Here is a 24,400-nt window from a genome sequence, read left to right as displayed (position 1 = left end):
AAGGAAGAAAAAAAGTTTCAGCAAAAATGCAAGCAAAAGAAAGAAAAACGAAACTTATCCGCCAGCAGCAATCTCATACACAGGCTCAGAAATGACGAGTGCCACAGGGTGTAAAATAATCAAACAGACTTGACATGTTGTGCGTTTGATCAGATCCATTTCAAACCAGCTTTTATTATCATCATCATCATCATCATCATCAGTCAAGGGCGTTTCTGTGCGGCGACACAAAGATCAGAGGCCAAGAGAGGGACAACATGAAGAAAAGAAAAAAAAAAAATCAACAAGACAAATAAAAAGAGACTCAAACAGACTCTGCAGTTATTACTCACTGCCGCATTAACGGAATAAGAGGACGACGGGATAGATATACACATATATAAAATGTCTATTAGTCTGGATCCATAGGAAAACAATAAGCAAATGCTTTTGATATGAGGGAAAACAAAAGCATTGTCAAATCCCATATCAAACAAACCAAAACAAAGATAAAAGTCAAAATAATTATGTTGAACCCTCAAACTACATCAAAATTACCATCATAATTATAACTCTAGCTGTCAGTGTCAGCATTAGAAGAATTGGTATTAATATTCGTCTTCATTATTTGATATATATATATTTATATATACACAAATATTTGCAATGTTTTTTGCAAACTGTTGTATTTTCGTCTTTTTTTTCCACGCATGTGTTTTAAGTACACTTGAAAATAAAATGCGATTTTTCTTTTTTTTTGTTTCACTGGAATATACAACAAACCCCAAATACGTCACGCATGATCTCACACACATACATACATACTCCCTTGACCTCACGTGTCCACTTGGACACACACACACACACACACACACACACACACACACACACACACACACACACACACACACACACACACACACACACACACACACACACACACACACACGAGTGCCTCAGTTTGTGGACATTCTTCTTCTTTCCACATGACCATAATGCATCTGCATAAAAAAACAATCAGCTGGCTTTACTTAAATAAAATTAGTAAACCCAACAGCTTAACATTACTAAGTAGATGAACTAAGTGCACTGTAAAAAGTGATTAATTAAAATAAACAAGTAAACCCACTGCCTTAAAAATGACAAGTTGATCTTACTCTTTAAGCTAGTACTAAAAAGTACTATCAAGTTTTTCTGTTGTAACTTAAAACTGTTAAAGTTGTCTTAACATAATTTTTGTAATGATGCACACAGGACATTTACTTCATAATTTGAAGTTAACTAATCACTTTTAACAATGTGGATAATTACAAAAATGAAGATGTCAACTTAATAATAATGAGTTACTAGTTTACTTAGTGAAGTCCAATTGTCTCTTTTAAAGCAGTGGGTTTACTGGCTTTTTAAAGTAATAACCACCTTTTGCAGTGTGTGTTCAGGCGAAAGGGAAACACAAATAAACAGGTAGTTTGCATTAGCAACTCAGTTTAAACTGCTACATTGATGCTTTCATTTAAAAAAGCATGAAAATGCCTTGTAAGCATCGACATGTATGCTGTTCTGGAGGTTATAAACACTCGCTTAAAACATTCGCTAGTCATTTTATGCATAATTTCAGCAGCTGTTAATAAGAAATCGGAATTACTATCCTTAGAACGGACTATGCAGATGTGATGGGATTTAAAGGAATAGTAAATGCAGATATTAAAGTGATGCCATTATTTATTTGCCCTTTTAACCCCAAACTTTCTGTTGAAAAGCTCCAAAAATAACAACTTATTTAACAACAAGAGACGTAAGTGTGTGTTATATTTCATGTAACATGATGGAATACTGAGAGAAATATACTGATATTTAGGTTAGTGTTCATTGATGATCTTATAAGCAAATGGTTGGGATAATGGTGCGAATGTTCAAGAATAACTGGCTCTAAAAAACACCACTGGATGTCATGACTGGTGTAACTATGCATTATATTTCAAGGGTTTCAAGTAAGCTGTTGGCTTGAAGGGATAGTTTACCCAAAAATGAAAATGAAAAAAGGTAAATGTTTTAATTTCCTCATCCTTCACTTGTTCCAAACCTGTTTTAGTTTCTTTCCCCTGTTTAACGTAAAAGGAAGTTAAACTGAAGAATGTTTGACAAAAACAAGTCATATTTGTTCCTACTATAGATGTGAATGGCTGTTTTTCCCCAACATTTTTCAGAATGTCTTGTTTCGTGTCCAACAGAAGAAAGACATTCATACGTTTAGAACTGCTTGAGTGTAAGTAAATGCAGAGTAGTTTCATTTTTGGGTGAACTGCTCCTTTAAGTACTACAATAGCCTAGTGTGAGGATAAAAAGACTGAAATCCGTGGGTCTATTGATTAACTGTAAATATGCAGATTTTTAGTTATGAACTTGCAGTCCTGTAGTGAAGTTAGAAATGTAAGAATTTCATAAACCTGCAATTATGTGGAAACAAAAAGTCAGAACTGGAGATGCAAATGCAGAATACCGAGAAAAAGGACATAAGTCTAAGAAAAGAAGCCAAACTCTGAAGAAAATAAGTATATTCTGATGCTGAGAAAGTCTATTATCCTCACAATTGACAAAGTGTCTCAATTCTGAAAAAAGAAAAATAGAGAGGAAAAAAGTCAGAATTGTGAGATAAAAATGCAGAATTCAGAGAAAACAGAAAAATATAAAGGGGGAAAAAGCGTTCATTTGTTGTGTTAAAAAGTCTCAAAATTTATAATTAAGAACAAAAAGGATGCAAATTTGTGCAAGTGTAAAGCCAAAAAGCACGGCAACTTGAACAAGTGTAGAATTCCTCACACAAAACTATTATGTATAATCAAAAGACTTGAAAACTAGCACCATTTCATGACACTATTTTCATGTGTTTTTTGAGCTTGTCACAACACTTGAGTTCAAAACTGTTGCATACTGTACCTCACCCAAAAAAAATCAAGTGGCAAGTAACCAATGACATCTTAATCATATTTGCACAAACTCACCCGGGCCGCCTCCCTTCTTTTATCTCTCATCCAACAAACCGCTGTTATTATTTGCACAAACTATTCCTTTAAAATCCACAAACCAAGGCCAACTCTGACACTCTCACCAAAAGGAAAGATCACTACAGCGCTTCACTAAACTCACTCGCACATTCAAAAACACATACACACACTTGTGTACATGGTTTACAGGGACACTCCATAGGCGTAACATATTTTATACAGTAAAATACACTTATTGTATGGCCTTACCAAAACCCAACTCTTACAGGAAACCCCTTTGAATGCCTGAAGACCTCATTAAGTATGATTTTCAAGTGTTTTGAATTACAGGGACCACCTTAATAGAGTACAACCAAGTCAATATACAACTCAGTGTCCCTGTAAACCACAAATACACAGCTTCACTAAACTCACGTTTACTAACACATACTTGTATACATGGTTTACAGGGACACACTAAAGGCGTAATGTATTTTATACAGTAGAAAACATTTATTTAATGGCCTTACCAAAACCCAACTTTTACAGGAAACCCCTTTGAATGTCTAAAGACCTCATTATTAAGTATGATTTTCAAGTGTTTTGAATTACAGGGACCACTTTAGTGTTCAACTAAGTCATTATGCAACTCAGTGTCCCTGTAAACCCTGTATACATCGCTTCACTTAACTCACTCGCCCGTTTACTAACACACACACACACACACACATCTATACATGATTTACAGGGACACTCTATAGGCGGAATGTATTTTATACAGTAGAAAACACTAATTTTATGGTCTTACCAAAATCCAACCACATTAAGACCACATTCAGTATGATTTTCAAGTGTTTGTATTACAGGGACAACATTAATAGAGTACAAATAAGTCATTATACAACTCAGTGTCCCTGTAAACCCTGTATACAGCGCTTCACCCAACTCACATGTTTACAAACACGCACATACTTGTATACATGGTTTACAGGGACACTCTATAGGTGTAATGTATTTTATACAGCAGAAACACTTATTTTATGGCCTTACCAAAACCCAACCCTTACAGGAAACCCCCCTTTGAATGTCTAAAGACCTCATAAGGTATGATTTTTTAAGTGTTTTGTATTACAGGGACAACATTAATAAAGTACAACTAAGTCATTATACAACTCAGTGTCCTTGTAAACCCTGTATACAGCGCTTCACTTAACTCACTCGCACATTTACTAACACACTCATACATCTATACATGATTTACAGGGACACTCTATAGGCGTAATGTATTTTATACAGCAGAAACACTTTTTTTATGGCCTTACCTTACAGGAAACCCCTTTGAATTTCAAAAGACCACTTTAGCATGATTTCCAAGTGTTTTGAATTACAGAGACCTCTTTAATAGAGTCATTATACAGCTCAGTGTCCCTGTAAACCACATAGACACACATATACAAACAAACACGCCTCCATATTCGCCTGCACGTTTAAGGTGACATCCACAGCCTGAGGAAGACATGTGGAGCAGGGAAAGGATATGTTTTCCTAATGCTAGCATCAGCCGAACCACTAATAATCCAGTGAACACGAGGAAAAGAGACGCACAGTGGATTTGGTGGCGTCGGGTGAATGTCCCGAAACCATTTCAAGGTCCCTTATTGTCCACTGAGTAGAACATGGCTGGCGAAAGAGAGGACGTGTATCTTGATATACTACGATACGGGAAAAAGAGAAGGGTCTTTTGAGTTGTTTTTATTGGGGAAATGGCGAAGGGTGTTGTGGGTCGTGTGCGTGATTTGGAGATCAGAAGATATCTGGGCAGGAGTCCCAGTTTCCCTGCTCTTTTGTCTCCCAGTATCCTCCTCTGTAGATGTGCGTGGGCTCTCCGGTCATCGGATCCACACACCGATCGAACCACATCGCCTTATAGCTGTCCTGGTGTCCGCCTGATTGGAAAATAAACACACAAGTCATTTAAATAGTAGGTGCACGAGTCTATTCAGTAGACGTATGCCGATATTATTATCGTGATAATACATCAGTAATGTGGGCACTTTTAAATAAAGTGAATTAACTTATTGTTAAAACTTTGCAGTGTATTTTAACAATATTCAGAGAGCTAGAAATCATAATAGGTGATTTATATACAAAGGTTACCATTTTAAAGCTAATCTAACCTACAAATTGACTATTTATAGACCTTTAACTCATTGATATGGTGATACTGATATTAGGTTGCATTTGTTAACATCAGTTAATTTAATTAAGATAGATGTAAAGACAACTACAAAACATTAGCTGATTTCTTAGTTGATGCCTGATAATAATGCATTCAAATCTAAATTTGTTATTAAATTAAACTAATTTTAATCTAAACTTAATAACTGAAAGTCAGATAGCAAGAAGACATAATAGGTGATTTATATCCAACCATTAACATTTGAACGTTAACTAGGCCTACAAATTGACTATTTATAGGCCTTTAATTCAATGACACTGTATAGTAAGGTTGCATTTGTTAACACTGGTTAATTTAATTAACGTCAATGTACAGACAACTACAAAACATTAGGTGATTTCTTAGTTTAATGCCTGATAATAATGCAATAAAATCAACATTTGTTAATTAAACCAATTTTAATCTAAAGTTAATCAGTAATAATATCCAGATAGCTAGATGAAATCATCGGTGATTTATCTCCAAACATTAACATTTTACCGTTAATCTGACCTACAAATTGACTATTTATAGGACTTTATTTTGTTGACACTGTTTATTAAATTTGCATTTGTTACACTGGTTATTTTAATCAAAGTCAATTTAAAGACAACTACGAAACATTAGGTGATTTCTTAGTTAATGCCAGATAATAATGCATTCAAATCAAAATGTGTTATTTGATTAAACTAATTTTTAGTCTAAAGTAAACAACTAATACAATTCAGATAGCTAGAAGAAATCATAGGTGATTTATATCCAAACATTAACATTTTAACGTAAATCTGACCTACAAATCAACTATTTAGAGACTTTTAATTTGTTGATACTGTATAAAGGTTGCTTTGTGCAGTTAATTTAATTTAAGTCAAGGTAAAGACAACTACAAAAGTGTTAATTAATTTTAAGTGATCTTCGTTTCTTACATGTTAACACATTAACATCACTTATTATTTTATTTATTATTCAATTTATAACTATTAAAATCATACATTTTAATAATAACTTTAACATATTACTATAACATGGCTATTTCTCACTGTCTATTTCAATGCATTACCTAATGATACTTTAGCGTTACCTGTAGCAGTATTTCCCCAACCCTGTTCCAGGAGGGACACCACAGTACATATTTTAGAGATCTCCCATTTCTGAACCACTCATTTTAGGTTTGCGGCAACCTCCTGCTCTCCCTCGTGAAGCAAATACAGAAGTAACTGAAACTGCAATTCTTCGAAGTTCCGCTAGTCCAGGCTCCATAATAGAGCAAATGTCTATTGACCCTACTGTTAATATGGGCAACTTTACAGCAGAAAACAAAGTACGATTGGTACAAAGAATTTTGGTTCATATAGCTAATATTCATGACAACTGTGAGCGGGGTGAATTTTTATAACACATCTGTTTAGTTTATATTAAGTTATATTAAGTCTGCATAATTAAGGGCGTGGCCACTTGAGTGACAGCTAGGTCTCGTTGGTAGCCTTTTCACTTCACCTCAGCTGATTCCGGCTGATTAGCCGCTGAACTCAGCATATACACCACATTTTTGTTTTGTTTTTGTGGCTTTACACTTTTTGGAATTATTTCTTACAATTATCAGATGATATGGCATGCTGTGTGCACTTTATTTTGCTCACAAACCATTCACGTGCCCCCCATTTCCCACGTGAGTGCAATTACATAATTATACCATCTCCATAAATGTATTTGTTTTATTTAATATAATTTATCATTTATAATTTTCTTTAGACCTGTAATGCCCTCCAGAATCAGAAAGATTGATTAGCTGTAGGCTATAGAGCAGTCATCTGAAACATTGTCATACAGTTTTATGTCTGGATTTCATGAATCTGTATCTTTTACAGTCTATGGTTCTGATGAGTCGAATGAGGAGTGCTTGAATAAGAAGAGGCAGAAAATGTGTATTGTTGGTGTGTCTACAGAAACAGGGTTGGGAAAACATTGACCTATTGTACGTTTTCATTCTTTTCCAATTCAATTGGTTTAAAACATTTATTTACTCTGTCAGGTATAATAACAGCCCTGTTATTATATACATGTTCAAAGTAATCTTTTTTGTAGCTTAGGTCAATATCGTGATAATACCTTTATAAAAGCTTCTGCGTTTAATCTGAATGAAGGAAATTTAATACCGGCAGACATCTACTACTCAGTGTTTTCCATCACATAATGAACAACTAGACAGAAGTGCATGAAGAATAAACAGGAGCTAATAAGACAAACATTGACTGAACTGTATTGGCCACAGCAGGGTGAATATAACAGGACCTGGCAACTCTAATCATTTATAATCTCTGACTGAACACATCTACAGGCTGAGAAAAAGAAACTATGGAAAGCACACTGTTGACAAAAAAATACATAGGCAATAAAGGAAAATAAAGTTGGCGGAGTTCAGAGATGGGCTGTATGATCATCAGTTTATATTGGAAATCATCAATGGACAATGTTATGTTGTCGTTATAGTAGCAAATAATTATCTTGCTATATATTGAACTATATAATATTCTATATGATACATAAAAATGCTAATGTTGACACACTGCCATAAATAAAATAAAATACTTATATAAAGTAAAATAACATATTTTAGATAAAATAAAAATGCTTATATCGATGTAACACAAAAATAATTAAATGTAAACTTTTTTGTATATACAGAAACACACACACCATTTTTTTTTGCTCAATTTTAGTTACATTTGTGTATGTATATGGGTTTTGATGCAACTTTTTCGGTGTCTGCATTAAATTACATTCACAACTTTATAAACATCGAAAGCATATTAAATGCATGTAAAGTGTGTACTTTAATATTTCAAATTACTTGTGAGAATATAAGATGTAAAAATAGTAATGAAATGATGAATCTGTGTCATTTAGCATAACAGAAATTATAATAAATTTAAATAACACTTAGTTTGACCTGTAATTTAATTTAAATAAAAATCATCATATTAAATTGTATAATATTTGTATTATTACATTAATTATCATTAATATCAATTAAGATTATTGATACATAAATTATCGCTACACTGAATGACATTTCAGCATGTGTCTTCTGTATAACATCAATAATGTGTATATACAGTGTAAGTCAGAATTATTAGCCCCCGTTGATTTTTTTTCCCCTTTTTTAAATATTTCCCAAATGATGATTAATAAATTTAGGAAATTTTTACAGTATGTCTGATAATATTTTTTCTTCTGGAGAAAGTCTTATTTGTTTTATTTCGACAAGAATAAAAGCAGTTTTATATTTTTTTAAAGCCATTTTAAGGTCAAAATTTTTAGTCCTTTTAAGCTATTTTTTCCCGATAGTCTACAGAAGAAACCATCGATATACAATAACTTTCCTAATTACCCTAACCTGCCTAGTTAACCTAATTAACCTAGTTAAGCCTTTAAATGTCACTTTAAGCTGTATAGAAGTGTCTTGAAAAATATCTCGTCAAATATTATTTACTGTCATCATGGCAAAGATAAAATAAATCAGTGATTAGAAATGAGTTATTAAAACTATTATGTTTAGAAATGTGTCAAAAAAAATCTTCTCTCCGTTAAAAAATATAAACAGGGGGGCTAATAATTCTTACTTCAACTGTATATAATACAGTATACAATAACGACAAATAATTTTGTTCTGCTTTGTTTTTGCTAGTTCTGATGCCTGAAAACGTTCACATCTGATCCATGCGTTTCTCATTAAATATTAATATGAAAAAAATCAAAACATACATGTATTGTAAACAATTTTACAAGCTCATGCTAGATGTGAGTGGCACAAATCAGGTTTTTAGTTTAAACCGCAATTTGGTGTCTGATCATAAAGCCCAGCCCTAAAAGAGGTGATAGAGAGATGGCTGGAGGGGGTTTGTGTGCGGATGTTACTTGCTTTTGACCGGAGCTCCATACGGACCCTCCACTAGAGCAAGACAGAGCAGATAGTGAGACAGTGAGGGTCTCTTCTTTAAGCTCACAAACGCAAAACCTTTTGTGTGCTATATAGCAATAAGTGATGCTCCTATATTCTAATGCATATATATATATATATATATATATATATATATATATATATATATATATATAAATATATATATACACACACACACCCACCCACCCACCCACACCCACACACCCACCCACCCACACACACCCACCCACACCCACACACACACACCCACACACACACACACACACACACACACACACACACACACACACACACACACACACACACACACACACACACACACACACACACACACACACACACACACACACACTGTTTTTGTATAAAATGATGGCTGGGTGTATAATGTGTGCAGTCTCTGTGGTAATATGGTTTAAGGGTCTATAAACTCTGTGTTTGGACTAACACCATTTGTAAATCGTCTGCTGTTAAGGTCTTAGCACATTGAATACAAAGCCTACAGTTTTAATATATAAACAAGAACTTCAAATTTTAGATAAAAAAAACAGGTTAGTTCTCATCAATGTACCATTTTAAAACCCCATAGTCTGATTGACACTCAATTTGTCATTCAAATCTAATCCTAATTTCATCCTCAACCCCATCATAACATCACAACTCACTGAACAAAAGGACTGTGTGTGTTTATATCACCCCAATATGATGGTCTATACACTATACCTACACATGTCCGTCCAAACAGCTTGGAAAGTAGATGTTTCACCATAGGTGCCCTTTAATGTACACTGTGCCTTAATGTGGATTAAAAAACTGAAACAGTAATAACCTGGGGTCTCATTTAGAAAATATTGCATTGAAACCGTGAACATATGCCAGAATAAATGGAAAAAAAACGATTATTAAATTGGCTCAAATTAAGTCAATGTTTAAGTTGAATATGAGTACTGAAGAGTTTACTTACAGCTGCACACATTATCCTGGCAAGTTTGCTTTTTATAGATCACAACATTTGCATGAGAATAGGCGTACGCATGTTTCTAGCCCAGTTTTGTGCATATGCTGCGTTTTTAAATCAGATGGTTTTCTAAGTAAACCATGTGTGTGTTTGTGTGTGTGATACTTGCTTGAGTATGAGGGTGGGTGTGAGCCATGCAGTGTTTCAGCTGCAGAAAAACACAGTTGAAGATGGAGGGATGCAGGAAACGAAGAGGAGTGAGAGAGATGTTAGCATGCAGAAGAGGAGTGAATTGAGGAAATGAAAGTATTCTTCAACACTCGTGCTTCAACACTGACTCTAATCTATGTATATGATAAAGTCTTCACTGCTGCAGTTGTACGTTCACACTGCCCACTAGTGGACGGTAAACACAGCTGGAAATGAATTAAGAGAGCACTTGAAAATGCTGGATTTATTGTATTTATGATCTATGGGTTTGATTTAGAGAGATGAGAATTAAAATGAGAACAATCGTTGACATTTGATTTATTCTATAAAGGTCTGATAAAATGTCTTCAGAAATTATTCAAATAATAATAATGCAAATAAAACTATTGTTTTTATAGCACTATTTATTTTGTTATTCCACCAAATTTTGTTTCTTTACTCTTCTGGTAAAACATTTATATCGTTTTGTCTAAAAATGACCATAAACATGGCTCCTTTTTTATATTTTTACAAAAAAAATACTATTAATGACAACATTTTTATTTTAAATTTGGAAGAAATGGCATTAGTAGTTAACAGAATTCAACACAAACTACATTTCATTCAATCACAACACAATAAATCACAAAATTAAAACTAAATTTTCAAGTGGGCTCTTGGTTTTTCCCATAGCTGTACAGTATATGGAGTGGCATCTGAACTAAAACGCTGGTTTAAATAAGCATCATTTAAAAATAACCAATACATTTAAAGAAAGCAATAACCTGCTGACTAGTTTATGACTGCGTTTTCACACTTATGTTACTTTGAAAAAGCAAGACGAGTTAAAAAAAGAAAAAAGAAATGCTATTACAGTTAAAGACAAAATTATTAGCCCTCCAGTGAAATTAATTATTTTTCCAATATTTCTAAAGTGCTGTAAAACAAAGATTTTGAACACATTTTTAAACAATAGTTGTAATAACTAATTATTAACAAACACTTTAGAATACACAAGATTTGTCAATGGTAAAGTTTTGAATAGGGAAAAGTGTACCGGTCCATATGATGAATGAAGCCCCGCCTTAAAGTACAGGAGCCAATCATCGTCCGCTATAGACTGACGTTTATCTGGGGGAGAAGCTCGGACCAGATGTGTGCTTATACAACAGTTTGGTGGCCAACAACACACTGAAATCTCAGCGAATACTAACTTTACAGACATAAGAAATATATCCACATAAAGCTTGACATCTGTACTTTTAATTGAACCAACTACACTTAAAAACAAAAGTATTTTGGTTTTGTAATCTGTAAACAAATGTGAGGTACAGTTTGTCCAGTCAAATGCACATCACATGACAGCAACTACTCAAACGCCCACAAACTTGTAAATAAAGAGACGCTGTCATTTCTGGAGGAGATTCGCCATCAAGACCAAGCGCGATCTGACGATCATCATCCAGAGGATGAAAATGTTTAACATGACCATAAATGAGGTTGGTGTCGTGATCTCGTTCCTTTTGAGTGCGCATGCATATTAGCTCAGGCAACCTGAAAATATGCAGATTTTGTTTGATTTGACTGTTTAGAAAACTAATGGGACAGTTGCTGTATCATTTTATTGGTGATTTCAAATATGTAATGTAATTGTAAGTTTTGAAGAATTTGATGCTTTCCTAATCAGACAAAATGCCCAAACATACTGCTTGAGAGGTGTGTATAAAGGTGGTCGCCCAGTGAAATGAATTGTCTTAAGCCTGATTCATACTTCTGCGTCAAGTGACCGGCGTAACCCACGGCGCATGCAACGCGCGTGGCTGTGCATTTATACTTCTGCGCGCGGTCTCTGTTGGTCTGCATTAACACTTCCGAAACGCTAGTTGGCAGTGAGGTGTAAATGTTCCTCTGTGTCGGATTTCTTCGCTGATTTTTGCTTTTCCTGAACACTTCCGGGATGTACAAGTTGCTCAAACTCGCTCATTTTGAGGCAGGAACCGGCGGACGTGCAGCAACTTTAACTATGACGTAAACACAAAACAAAACTTTCCATCCGGAGCTCCTTCATGGGACTCCACACTTGTAAACAATCGCTACATTGGGTTCATGCCATTCACGCGGCTCTCTGTCCCGCCCCGCCTCGTCAGTGCTACCAAGCCGACCAATAACAGAGCATGCGCTACACGTTGTTGCGACATGTAGTTACATTTTTTGAAAGGTGTACGTCAGTGACGGTCACGGCGAAGGGCTATGCATCAGCGCCGTAGCATACGCTGGTGTTTGACGCAGAAGTATAAATTAGCCTTTAAAGGGACGTTGTGAAGCGCTTTGGGTGTATGGCCATACACAATAAATGCACTATATAAATACACACTACATTAAACATAATTAACAACATGAAAAACTCTTTAAATACTAAATGTATGCACAACATACTGTTCTAAGAGTGATTGAATGAGTATTGGATCAATAGCTTCACATATTTCAGTCAATTTAAGACTTTTTAAGGCCTGAATATTATTAATTTGTAATTTTGTAATAATAATGACCATTACAGTTTAAGAAAAAAATTAAAATGTTTAATTAATTCCAACCAAACTAAAAGAAAAGCAACTTTCTCCAGAAGAAAAATATAATCGAAAATACCAAAAAAAAATACTTTCTTTTCCCGTTTAAAAAAAATAAAAAATACTTTTGTATATGAAAACGAATAAAAATTTCACAGAGGGGCTCATAATTGTGTCTTCAACTGTACATCAATTCTGAATTTACAGCAAAATCCACACACAGAGGGTGAAATCAGAACTGATTTTATACCAAGAAATCACATCGAGTGTGAAAACAGCATGTAAACACAGAGTAAAACACTAGAGAGAGTTATCAATGATTGTGTTGCTTCTGCTACTTGCTTGAGAGTGAAAGATCAGAGGAGGTTTCGTCTGTGTCGGCTGACGGAGGACAGACAGATGGGAAGACATGAAGATGATTTGACGATAAACGTGAGAAATGGAGTGATTATAGAGAGGGATGGGATGGTACTTGCTTTTGTCAGTGGTCTCAGAAGGCTCAGTGGCAATCTCGACTTCTTCAGCTGATCAGAGTGCAGAGACGAGCAGCCAAAAATTAACAAAAGTGGGGATGCAAATTAAGACAAAAAAGAAAGAATACAATGAGTGAATGGCATAATGAAGGCGGGGAAAGTGATCCTGGATGCTAAAGTGATAGTTCACCCGAAAATAAAACTCCTGTCATCGTTTGTTCACCCTCATGTTCATCCAAAGCTTAATTAATATCACTTATTTACAAGCGGAAGAGAAAAGATAAACAGTATAACAGAGGTTGATGGTACTTGTCACATTGGAGCAAGAGTGAGTAATATTATTAGAGTATTTATTTTCATTTAAAAAAATTTGTTCATTCATTTATTTTCCTTTAGCTCATTCCCTTTATTTATCCGAGGTCACCACAGAGGAATGAACGGTCAACTTATCTAGCATGCTTTACACAGCGAATGCCCTTCCAGCCACAACCCATTACTGAGAAACACCCATACATACACACATTCATACACACACACTCATACAATACGGCTAATTTAGCTTATTCAATTGACACAGCGTATGTGTTTAAACTGTGAGGGAAACTGGAGCACCCGGAGGAAACCCACGCCGACACGTGGAGAACATTCAAACTCCACACAGAAGCACCAACTAGCCCAGCCTAGACTCGAACCAGCGACCTTCTTAATGTGAGGCGAAAGTGCTAACCACTGAGCCACCGTGTCCCCATTTGAATAAATGTTAAATCAAATGTTTAAAGTAAAAATAAATAAAAATATGAAAAAGTAAATTTTGACTTAAAATAAAAATAAATAAAAATGAAAAAGTGTGGGGGGGGGGGGGGGGTATTTTAATTTAAAAAAAAGACTTTTTTTGTTATTAACTAAAATTATCAAAATATTTATTTTAATTTAAATAAATGTTAAATAAAATATTTTAAGTTGTACCAATGTACATTTTGCCTTAAAAAACAAAATAAGAATGAAAAAAAGGTTAGTTGTTTATTACAAACTAAAATAAAAAAAGTTATTTTAATTAAAATAAATGTTAAATATTTTCATTTAAAATAAAAGTGAAAGTTTAAAAATGTATTTTGGCAAAATAATTATAATAAAATCATTATAATAAAAAATAGACAACAATTATTTGGTAAGTAACTAAAATTATTAAAAAAGTTATTTTAATTTAAATAAATAACAAATAAAATATATGAAGTTAAGAATATATGTAATATCTAAAAAAATGTATAACTAAAATCTAAAAAAAGGTGCACATTTAAACATTTATTTTGGGACAAACACAATTAGTTTAATAATTAATCAAACAGACAATTTTATGTTACTAACTACAACTATAAAATATTTAAAGTTTAAAAATATATATATTTCAAAAGTACATTTTAGCCTAAAATAAAATATATATATATATATATATATATATATATATATATGAAAAAAATTGCAAACTGAAAAAAATATTTTGGGGAAAAAAAAAATCCAAGTATTTTCATAAAGAAATATATAAAAAGGGAAAAAAAGAGACAAAAAAACAAACTATGATTTAAAAAAATAAAATTGTAGAAAATTTATATTAATAAAAATGTAAAAAAATTTAATAATAAAAAAAAAAATAGGAAAAAAAAATTAAAACGCAAGTAAACTTTATAAAAAACTTTATAAAACTTTAACTTTATAAAAGTATAACATGCTACCCATCCTAAAACTGGCTAATCTGTTTCTAGCAAAACCCTTTCGTCGATCATAAAAAACAAGCTTCACTTGTTTCGCAATTGAAACATGATGACAAATTGTTCATTTTCTGGTGAACCATTCCTTTAACGTCATGCAAATTAGCTCTATTACACAATCTGCATGCGTTTGTGCACAAGAGATGGACGAACATGCAGAAGAGGACAATCAAAAAGAGGAAAGTAGAGCAGGAGTACTTGCTTTTCAGAGGCGAGTCAGATATGGAGTCCTCAATGAGAGCTTGAGGGAAAGACAGAGATACACACACAGGAGTGAACGCAGAAGGAGGAGGAAGAAGAAGAAGAGACGAGGAGAATGATAATAAAATGAGAGTTTACCGCCGTCCGCTGGCTCCTTACCCTCCTCAGGGTTGGCGGAGCGGTTGGCCTCTCGCTCTCGCTCTCTTCGGGCCGTGCGCTGTTTTTCCTCCAGCCTCTGTTTCTCAGCGTTGGCCTCCTCCCAGCGGCCCTGCTCCATCAGACGCTGATCCGGCCGCTTTCTGCTGTCCGTGGGAGCGACGCCTTCCTCCGGCTCATTTAGCGTCAGCGCCAGCGTTGAGAAGTAGTACATGTTTTCAGCGCCCTCCCTGAAAATGTAGAGAACCTTTTTTTAGTGAGTGTTGAGAAATCTTCTGGATTCTGTACATAAAGTGTCCCCTGAAAATAATTTATTATTAATCATTATTAATATTATTCATTATACAACATTAATATTAATGATGGGCGGCACGGTGGCGCAGGGGGTAGCTCGTTGACCTCACAGCACGAAGGTTGCTGGTTCGAGCCTCAGTTGGCATTTCTGTGTGGAGTTTGCATGTTCTCCTCGCGTTCGCGTGGGTTTCCTCCGGGTGCTCTGGTTTCCCTCACAAGTCCAAAAACATGTTGCACAGGTGAATTAGGTAGGCTAAATTGACCGTAGTGTATGTGTGTGAATGAGTGTGTATGGATGTTTCTCAGTGATGGGTTGCAGCTGTAAGCGCATCTGCTGCGTAGAACTTGAATAAGTTGGCGGTTCATTCCGCTGTGGCAACCCCAGATTAATAAAGGGACTAAGCCGAAAAGAAAATGATTGAATGAATATTAATGATGGGGCAACATGGTGGCTCAGTGGTTAGCACTGTCCCCTCACAGCAAGAAGGTCGCTGGTTTGAGTCCTGACTGGGTCAGTTGGCGTTTCTTGTTCTCCCCATGTTGGCATGGGGTTCCTCCAGGTGCTTCAGTTTCCCCCAGAGTCCAAACACATGTGCTATGGGGAATTGAATAAGCTAAATTTGGCGTAGTGTGTGTGTGCGTGAGTGTGTGTGTGTGAATGAGTGTGTATGGATGTTTCCCAGTACTGGGTTGCTGCTGGAAGGCCATCCATTGTGTAAAACATATGCTGGATAAGTTGGCGGTTTATTCTGCTGTGGCGACCCCAGATTAATAAAGTGACTAAGCCAAAGGAATGTTTATGATTATTAGGCATTCATCTTTATTTATTTGGTATTATTATTATTCTGTCATCTGTAAGGGGTTAAATTGTTGGGGAAAGGGTTGTTCTGTAAAAACAAATTAAAAATCATGAATAAAAATTAAATACAAAATAAAGTAAGAAAATTAAATGAGAAAATAATACAAAATAAATGCATATTAATGTCATTAATATTTAAATATTTTGTATTATTTTGTTTTATTTTTATATTATTATTATTATTTATTATTATGCTTTTATTATGTTTTTATTCCCTCATACATTCTTGGCGAAGTGGATGTTCTGTATTTTTTTTATCATAAAAAATTGTTTCTAAAAAATAAAAATCAGCTGGATTCTGTTCAAATCTGTCTCCTGAAAATAATTTATGACGGCATTAATCTTTATTTATTCACTAACTTTGTATTATTTTTCTTATTTAATATTTTATTTTCTTCCTAAAATATTTTTTATTTCCTCATCTGTAAGAGGTAAAATTGTTGGGGAGGGGGTTGTTGTGTAAATGAAAAAATAATGAATAAAAAGTAAATAAAATAAATAAAAATCTGCTGGATTCAAAGAGAACTCTGTGCACTCGCTGTATTCTAAGCCACGCCTACCGCTGTTCATAAATATTGATTAGGTAATGCCAACATTGCTTTAAAGGGGACCTATTACTCTCCTTTTTTTCAATATGTAAAATAAGTCTCTGATGTCCCGAGAGTGTGTGTGTGTAGCTCAAAATACCACACAAAGAATCTTTGTAGCTCTTTAAAACTGCTCTTTAAGCCTTTAATCCTAATTGTGCCATTTTGATGACTGTCGCATTAAACTCAAATGAGATTGTGCTCTTTTCAGAAGAGGACGGAGGTATAGAGGCCTGTGTCAGCATAGTGGCAGATATAAGAACATGACGAACGTCCCATGCTAATGAGGGAGAGATGGTCACTAATGGGCGGGACTTTCCCCTCTAAAGACACACACAAAGGGAGAATGTCAATCAAAGTGTTTCTTCAGACTCATTTTAGCAAGTGTGATTGTAAAAGTATAACTTAATAAATATTTACCATTAGGAGCTGGTTATATTCATGAACTGCTGCCACAAAACTGTGTTTAAACCCCTTATAAAAGTGGTTTTTGCATAATAGATCCCCTTTAAAGTCTTAGATATGTGTTTTAATTATTATTTATTAATTAATGGATAATCCCAGGCTCAATACAAGTTAGGCTCAGATGAAATAATAATGTTGACTGGCACAAATTACAAATACTAAACTATAAAACTAAAAATTAGATGTTAAGGAAGAAATGTAAAGCTTTAAATTACATAAAAGCACCTGCATTAATATCAGGCATGTGATTAAAAAACAAAAAGGGAAACTATTTTCCCCCACGATTAATATCAACAATTATATTACTATTATATAAAACTTTTTGGTCAAATGTTTTATTTGTTTTAGTGTCAATCTTTAAAAAAAATGTGTAACTGCTGTAATAATACTATTACACTAAAAATTATAAGTAATAATCATGCAATTAATTAATTTATTTATTTTACAGAACACCAAAATTGTAATATAAAAATGTATGACTGCTTTGCTATCAAATATTAAATCAAAATTCCAAAAGAAACTAATTAACAAACTAACAAACTATCTAACTAACTAACTAAATAAATAAATAGGGAAAATAGGCCTCATTCACTTCCATTGTTAGTGCCTTTTTTTTAAGAAAAGGAGGGTCTGAAATGGCACAGCATCTGATCAGAGCATATCTTACGGCAGCGGTGTCTTCCTCCACAGCTCTTTGGCTTTGAGTGTCTGATAGACGGTTTTCTGTCGTCCATCGGCTCCGTTCTCTCCTCCTCTACTGCTCTGCATGACCCGAGAGCACTCCATCTTCTCATCCCACGTGCCGGACAGAACATAGTGTGCTTTCCCATCTTTATCCGTCACCACCCCTGTGACCTGCAGAGAGCATTGCGCGAGAAGGAAGCGAAAGCAGACGTGAATTAGAGAAGGACGGAACGGTCACAAACAGCGTGACGAATGAAAGAGGAAAAAAACGGGCACATCTGCATTCTGGGAAAAAGAAGTGAGTGGAGTGGCTGCTGACTCACCTTTCTGGCCACGTCTCTGGAGAAGTAGCTGTATGGGGCGAATTTGAGATGGCAGCGGTCGCCCGTTCTGTGGTTCACGATGTCTATTTCTCCTGACTGAGGCGAGAGAAACACAGTTTATGTATACAGTCAAATGCTGTAGGTTACTATAGATTTTGCACTTTCAGGACTATATTTGTGTAATGTAATGTAATTAGGTCTGGTTGATTGCTCAAAATTAAATAGCAAATACAATTAAAGTCGTCCTGAAACAGAAGATGGAATTGAACTTTTTTATTTCTTTATCATGAGAAAAATCCACTTGAAACAGCCCTAAAATGAGACCAGAAACGTAGGCAATGCATGATTTCGCCCTTTGGGGACCGTTTGGATGGTCGAAATAGTGTTGCTAACAAAATGTAAAGAGATAAATGAATGAAGGCAGAGCAGAGCAGAAACAAGACACACTCTAATAGCTCTGCTACACCCTGATGGACTGATAGCTCCACCCTAATTGACTGATAACTTTGCCCCAAAAGACAGATAGCCCCGCCCTAAAGGACTAATAGCTCCACCCTAAAAAAACCTGTCCACAATGACTATTAGCTCAACTCTAAAAGACTGATAGCTCCACCCTATAAGACTGATAGCTCCGCCCCCAAAAAGTTAGCTCTGCCCTAAATGACTAATAGCCTCTCCCTAACGAACTGATAGCCCTTCCCTAAATGACTTATAGCTCTGCCTTAAAGTGATAGCTCCACCCTAAGGGACTGATAGCTCCACCCTAAAAAAACTGATACGCATTAAATAACTGATAGACCCGCCCTAAATGGCTGACAGCTCTGCCCTAAAGAACTGATAGCCCTTTAGCTCAACTCTAAAAGACTGATAGCTCCTCCCTATAAGACTGATAGCTCCGCCCCCAAAAATGTTAGCTCCGCCCTAAATGACTAATAGCCTCTCCCTAACGAACTGATAGCCCTTCCCTAAATGACTTGTAGCTCTACCCTAAAGTGATAGCTCCACCCTAAGGGACTGATAGCTCCACCCAAAAAGACTGATAGCTCAAGTCTTATGAACTGATAAAGCTGTGGTCACACTGGGCTTTTCCTCCCATTGACTTCCATTCATACGCACGCAAATGCGTCAGACCGGAAACGCGGGGTCATGCGTCAAGTTTTGCAAGTTGCTGCGGTGGAAAGTTCAAGCTTGGTGAACTCTGACCTGCGAAATCGCATCACTTGACTGCGTGAAAACAATCGAGGATCAAAACATGACCTCTCTGGACAGAAATTTATAACATGGAACAAATCGCTCGCTTTTAAAAATGTCTAATAAGCTGGTTTAATCCCGCCCCTTTTTGCAGCGCCGCACGACAGAATATCGCACGCTAAAACTCTGTGACCACAGCTTAACTCCATTCTAATTGACTGAAAACTGGATAGCTCCGCCCTAACAAACAGATAGCTCCACCCTAAAAGGACTGATAGCTATGTCCTAAAGAACCTAACATTATGGACTGATAGCTCTGCGCAAAAGAACTAATAGTCCTGGCCTAAATGACTGATAGCTCTACCCTATGGGTCTGATAGCTCCATCCTATGGGTCTGATAGCTCCACCCTATGGGTCTGATAGCTCCACCCTATGGGTCTGATAGCTCCACCCTATAGGTCTAATAGCTTCACCCCAAAAACCAGATAGGCCCACTCTAAATTACTTATAGCGTCACCCTAACGAACTGATAGCTCCACCCTAAAGAACTAATAGTCCTGCCCAAAATGACAGATAGCTCCGCCCTAAAGAACTGTTAGCTCCCCCCTAAGGGACTGATAGCTCCGCTCTTAGGACATTCCACGTGACCGCAAGAGTAAAAAAGTTTTTTTGATAGGGGGGAGATGGTTATACTTGATAACTTAATAAGCAAACTGCATTTCTGACCTGATCTATCCAGAGTTTCCCGACTATGATATTGTGCACTGTGGTTGTGACTTTCTTCCAGGTGTAGTGATTGTTGCTCTTCTCAAAGATACAGTGAATAGAACCTGCAGAAACAAACAGGGAATTCAAGACCAGCGTGCGAAAATCTGCTTCTAGGCATGAATGTAATTAAACACAAACATTTTACTTGTGTTTGTTTTCAAAAAAAGGGAACTGATGAGAACTTTAGCATGAACTATTTAACTTCCCTGTTAAACGAAACCAGCACATGTTTGAATTGCAGATCTAAAGATGAAAGAATAAAACAGTTTTTACCCAGAGGCATAATGGAGAGGTATTTGCCCCTGAACTTGCTGGCCAGCGCGATCTCCTGTCTCAGGGTCCAGCCTCGCTCAGAGATCGCATGATGGGCAGCAGCTGGAGGATGATGGCTTACCTGAAGAAGGAAATAAAGATGATGAAGGAGAAGAGGAATAAGAAGGAGAAGATGAAGAAGAAGATAAATAAGGAGGAGAAGAGGATGATGAAGGAACAGAAGGAGGAGGAGAAAATAAATGAGGAGGAGGAGGAGAAGATTATGAAGGAGAAGGAGGAGAAGTTGAATAAGGAGGAAGAGGAGAAGAGGAGAAAAAGGAAAATGATGAAAGTGAAGATAAATAAGGGCAGTGAAAGAGATGATGGAGAAGATAAATAAGGAGAAGAAGATGATAAAGGACAAGGGAGAAGGAGAGGATGAATAGGGAGCAGGAGAAGATAACAAATAAAGGGGAAGAGAATAAGCAAAAGGAGGAGGAGGAGAAGAAGGAGAAGAAAAGGAGGAGGAGAAGAAGATTATGAAGGAGAAGGAGGAGAAGATGATGAAGGAGAAAATAAATAAGGACAGGAGAAGAAAATTAGGAGATGATGAATAAGGAAGAGGACAAGGAGAAATGATGAACAAATAGGAGGCGAAAAAGATTAAGAAGGAGAAGGAGGAGAAGGTGGAGAAGGAGAAGAAGATGATGATGAAGGAGAAGAAGATAAATAAAGAAATGGAGAAGAAGATGATGAAGGACAAGGAGGAGGAGATGATGATGATGAAGGACAAGAAGGAGAAGATTAAGGAGGAGAAGAAGGGGAAGACGACGAATAAGAAGGAAGAAAAGAAGAAAAAGGAGGAGGAGAAGGAGAACAAAAGGATGAAGAGGAGAAGAAGAATAAGGACGACGAATAAGGAGGAGGAGGAGAAGATGATGGAGGAGAAGAAGATAAATGAAGAAAATGAGAAGATGATGAAGGACAAGGAGGATGAGATTATGATGAAGGAAGAGGAGGAAGAGGAGGAGAAGAAAAATAAGGAGGAAGAGAAGAAGAAAAAGGAGGAGAAAAAGGAGAAGAAGAGGAGGAGGGGGAGAAAGAGAAGAAAAGGAGGGGAAGGAGAAAAAGAATGAAGAGGAGGAGAAAACGAATAGAGGAGGAGAAGAAGATGATAGAAAAAGAAGGAGATGAATAAGGAGGATGAAAAAAAGAGGAGAAGGAGGAGGAGAAGAAGGTGATGAAGGAGAAGATAAATGAGAAGTTAAAGAAAATGATAAGGACAAAAGGGAGAAGGAATAGATGAAGGAAAAAGAAGAGAAGATGAAAAGGGAGGAGAAGAAGACAAATAAGGAGGAAGAAAAGAAGAAAAAGAAGGAGAAGAAAAAAAAATCAAAGGAGAACAATAATAAGAAGAAAGAGTCGGAGAAGAAAAAATAAGGAAAAGAAGATGTAGAAGAAAGGAGATAAGGAAGAAAAAAATTAGAGGAGAATAAAAAGAAGGTGAAAGAAGAAAAAAGAAGAAGGAAGAAGAGATTAGCAGATGGCTTGATTTCAATGCACTCTTCCTGCGTCTCAGGATGAAGAGTGTGTAGGGCCACACCTGCTCACAGAGGGACCTGTACCCGCTCTCCTGCAGGCGGTCCAGCTCAAAGGTCTCTCCCAGCAGCGGGTTGAAGGGTTTGCCGGTGCGGTGAACTGTAGTGGAGTACGATGACACGGTGAAAGCGGCCACGTAACACATCTGCTCCAGAGAGCTCTGGCACTTTGCTCCTCGATCCAGCAGCTCATAGTACTCCAGATCCTCAGAGAGACGCTGCAGCATGGAGAGCGGCTCGTTGAAGTTCACCTGAGGAAAGCACAGAGCATATGAGGAACTGACACACCATGAACAATGTTTGATTTTAATTCACAGTTCTATTTGGTATTCATTTACTTTGAAACGTATACAAATGATACGAAAATATATTTAAAAAAAAATTTACAACAATGTACTACAAAGTTTTGCCTTCTTTTTTTAAATCTTGCACACACAAACATTTAGCATTTTAGCACACAGGGTTGTTGAAATCTCAGTTTACAAGGACCTACATTGAAAAATCCAGTCTTTGCATATCAGTCTGTTATTTGCAACCATTTCTCAAAGGTTTGTTTTCAGGTCCGCAGCTATTGAGGATTTAAACAGCCAAAATGCATGAGATTTCCATTTTATTTATAATATACATACACAAACACACACACATGTATGTTACTACACTCTATATATGAATTATATACAATATACAAATATAATTAATTGTACTTTTGTATTATTTTATTATAGTAATGCTATAAAAACATTTTAATTATACTTTTTTCCCAATATAATAAACATTACAACAGTGGTTATTATTAAAACTTATTTATTTAACTTATTCTCCGCAGACGAGTGGGCGCTGCCATTTGAATCTTTTTGGCTTGAGACTTCCGGTCTCATTCACTTCCATTCATTTTTTGACGTTAAAAACTGCTTGTTATGCTGCTTAATATTGCAATTTGATATTTTCTTATTATATTATTCTACTTGGTCTGTATAGTCATGCAAACATTTGTTTGTAGAGCAAGTAGTTTGACCGTTTTCTGCCGTTTATTATTCCTAGTCATTTCTCCCATAGGCGACTGAAACGGAAGTTCTAAGACAATCGTGAAAACAGGCGCACTTCCGCATTTTAGAATAAGGTCAATAGAGGGATTCATGACCACATTAAATACTGAAGAACAGAAAAGGTAAATACATAGACTAAAAGGCTGATAGTTGGGATTTAAGAATTATTATTATATTCTTCAACATAAGTGAGAAATTCATCATTTAAATGAAGACACAGATGAGCTTACAGGCATTGGGATTTTGGACAGCTCTTTTCCAATACAGTTCTTCATGATGCTCCACAGATTGAGAGAGTAATTTGGTTTATCTGGGATTCGGGTCCGTCTTTTCCTCACAGGCACTACCTCTTGGGATTGAGGAGACTCGGGATTGGATGCCATAGACTGTTCGTCCAGCTGTACAAAAAAAAAAATCAAGTCTAGATGTCAGTGTGTGTGTTTTTTCACATCTAAACAGCACATGAACCCATATTTTGTTCACATACATACAGTAAATACAACATAGAGGGCTGCACAATACTGTAAAAAACATATTTAATTTATTTATATATATATATATATATATATATATATATATATATATATATATATATATATATATATATATATATATATATATATATATATTTACAGTATATATATATATATAAAGTATATATATATATATACAGAAAAACAAAAAGTACATTAACAAGAATGAGAAATCAACAAAATACAATTATACAAAACAAGGCAATCCTTCTGCGTGCTGATCATTGCTTTGTGCAATAAATATGGAGATTTTGTCAGCAGTTCACCAGATCTTTAATGTACGCTTACCCCTTTATTTTAACTTCATTAAATAAATAAATGATTTTAATACATAGCTAATAGAAAAAGCA

General features: G+C 35.6%; 1 protein-coding gene across 51 annotated transcripts in view; it reads right to left on the bottom strand.

The window, feature by feature from the left end:
- Window positions 1-137: 137 nt before the first annotated feature.
- osbp (oxysterol binding protein) overlaps window positions 138-24,400 on the bottom strand; it is a 41,561-nt gene continuing 17,298 nt past the window's right edge. For 6 of the 51 annotated variants that reach the window (XM_087236120.1, XM_087236126.1, XM_087236121.1 and 3 more), the window contains exons 9-18: window positions 23,748-23,915; window positions 22,477-22,722; window positions 20,895-21,015; window positions 20,580-20,683; window positions 18,662-18,757; window positions 18,322-18,509; window positions 15,432-15,679; window positions 13,330-13,377; window positions 13,196-13,234; window positions 138-4,909 (exon numbers count right to left, since the gene is read on the bottom strand). In XM_087236120.1, coding sequence (XP_087092246.1) covers window positions 4,767-4,909; window positions 13,196-13,234; window positions 13,330-13,377; window positions 15,432-15,679; window positions 18,322-18,509; window positions 18,662-18,757; window positions 20,580-20,683; window positions 20,895-21,015; window positions 22,477-22,722; window positions 23,748-23,915 — 1,401 coding nt within the window. In that variant the 3' untranslated portion in view covers window positions 138-4,766. Of the gene's footprint in view, window positions 4,910-9,103; window positions 9,134-10,266; window positions 10,306-13,195; window positions 13,235-13,325; window positions 13,378-15,294; window positions 15,334-15,431; window positions 15,680-18,321; window positions 18,510-18,661; window positions 18,758-20,579; window positions 20,684-20,894; window positions 21,016-22,476; window positions 22,723-23,747; window positions 23,916-24,400 lie in introns of all 51 variants that reach the window. The other 45 variants (XM_087236136.1, XM_087236139.1, XM_087236137.1 and 42 more) reach the window with 17 other exon arrangements.

The sequence above is a fragment of the Danio rerio genome, chromosome 1 (genome assembly GCF_052040795.2).
Source record: "Danio rerio strain M-AB ecotype USA chromosome 1, GRCz13ab, whole genome shotgun sequence".
Lineage (NCBI taxonomy): Eukaryota > Metazoa > Chordata > Actinopteri > Cypriniformes > Danionidae > Danio > Danio rerio.
This window is presented reverse-complemented; position numbering and strand designations above follow the sequence as displayed.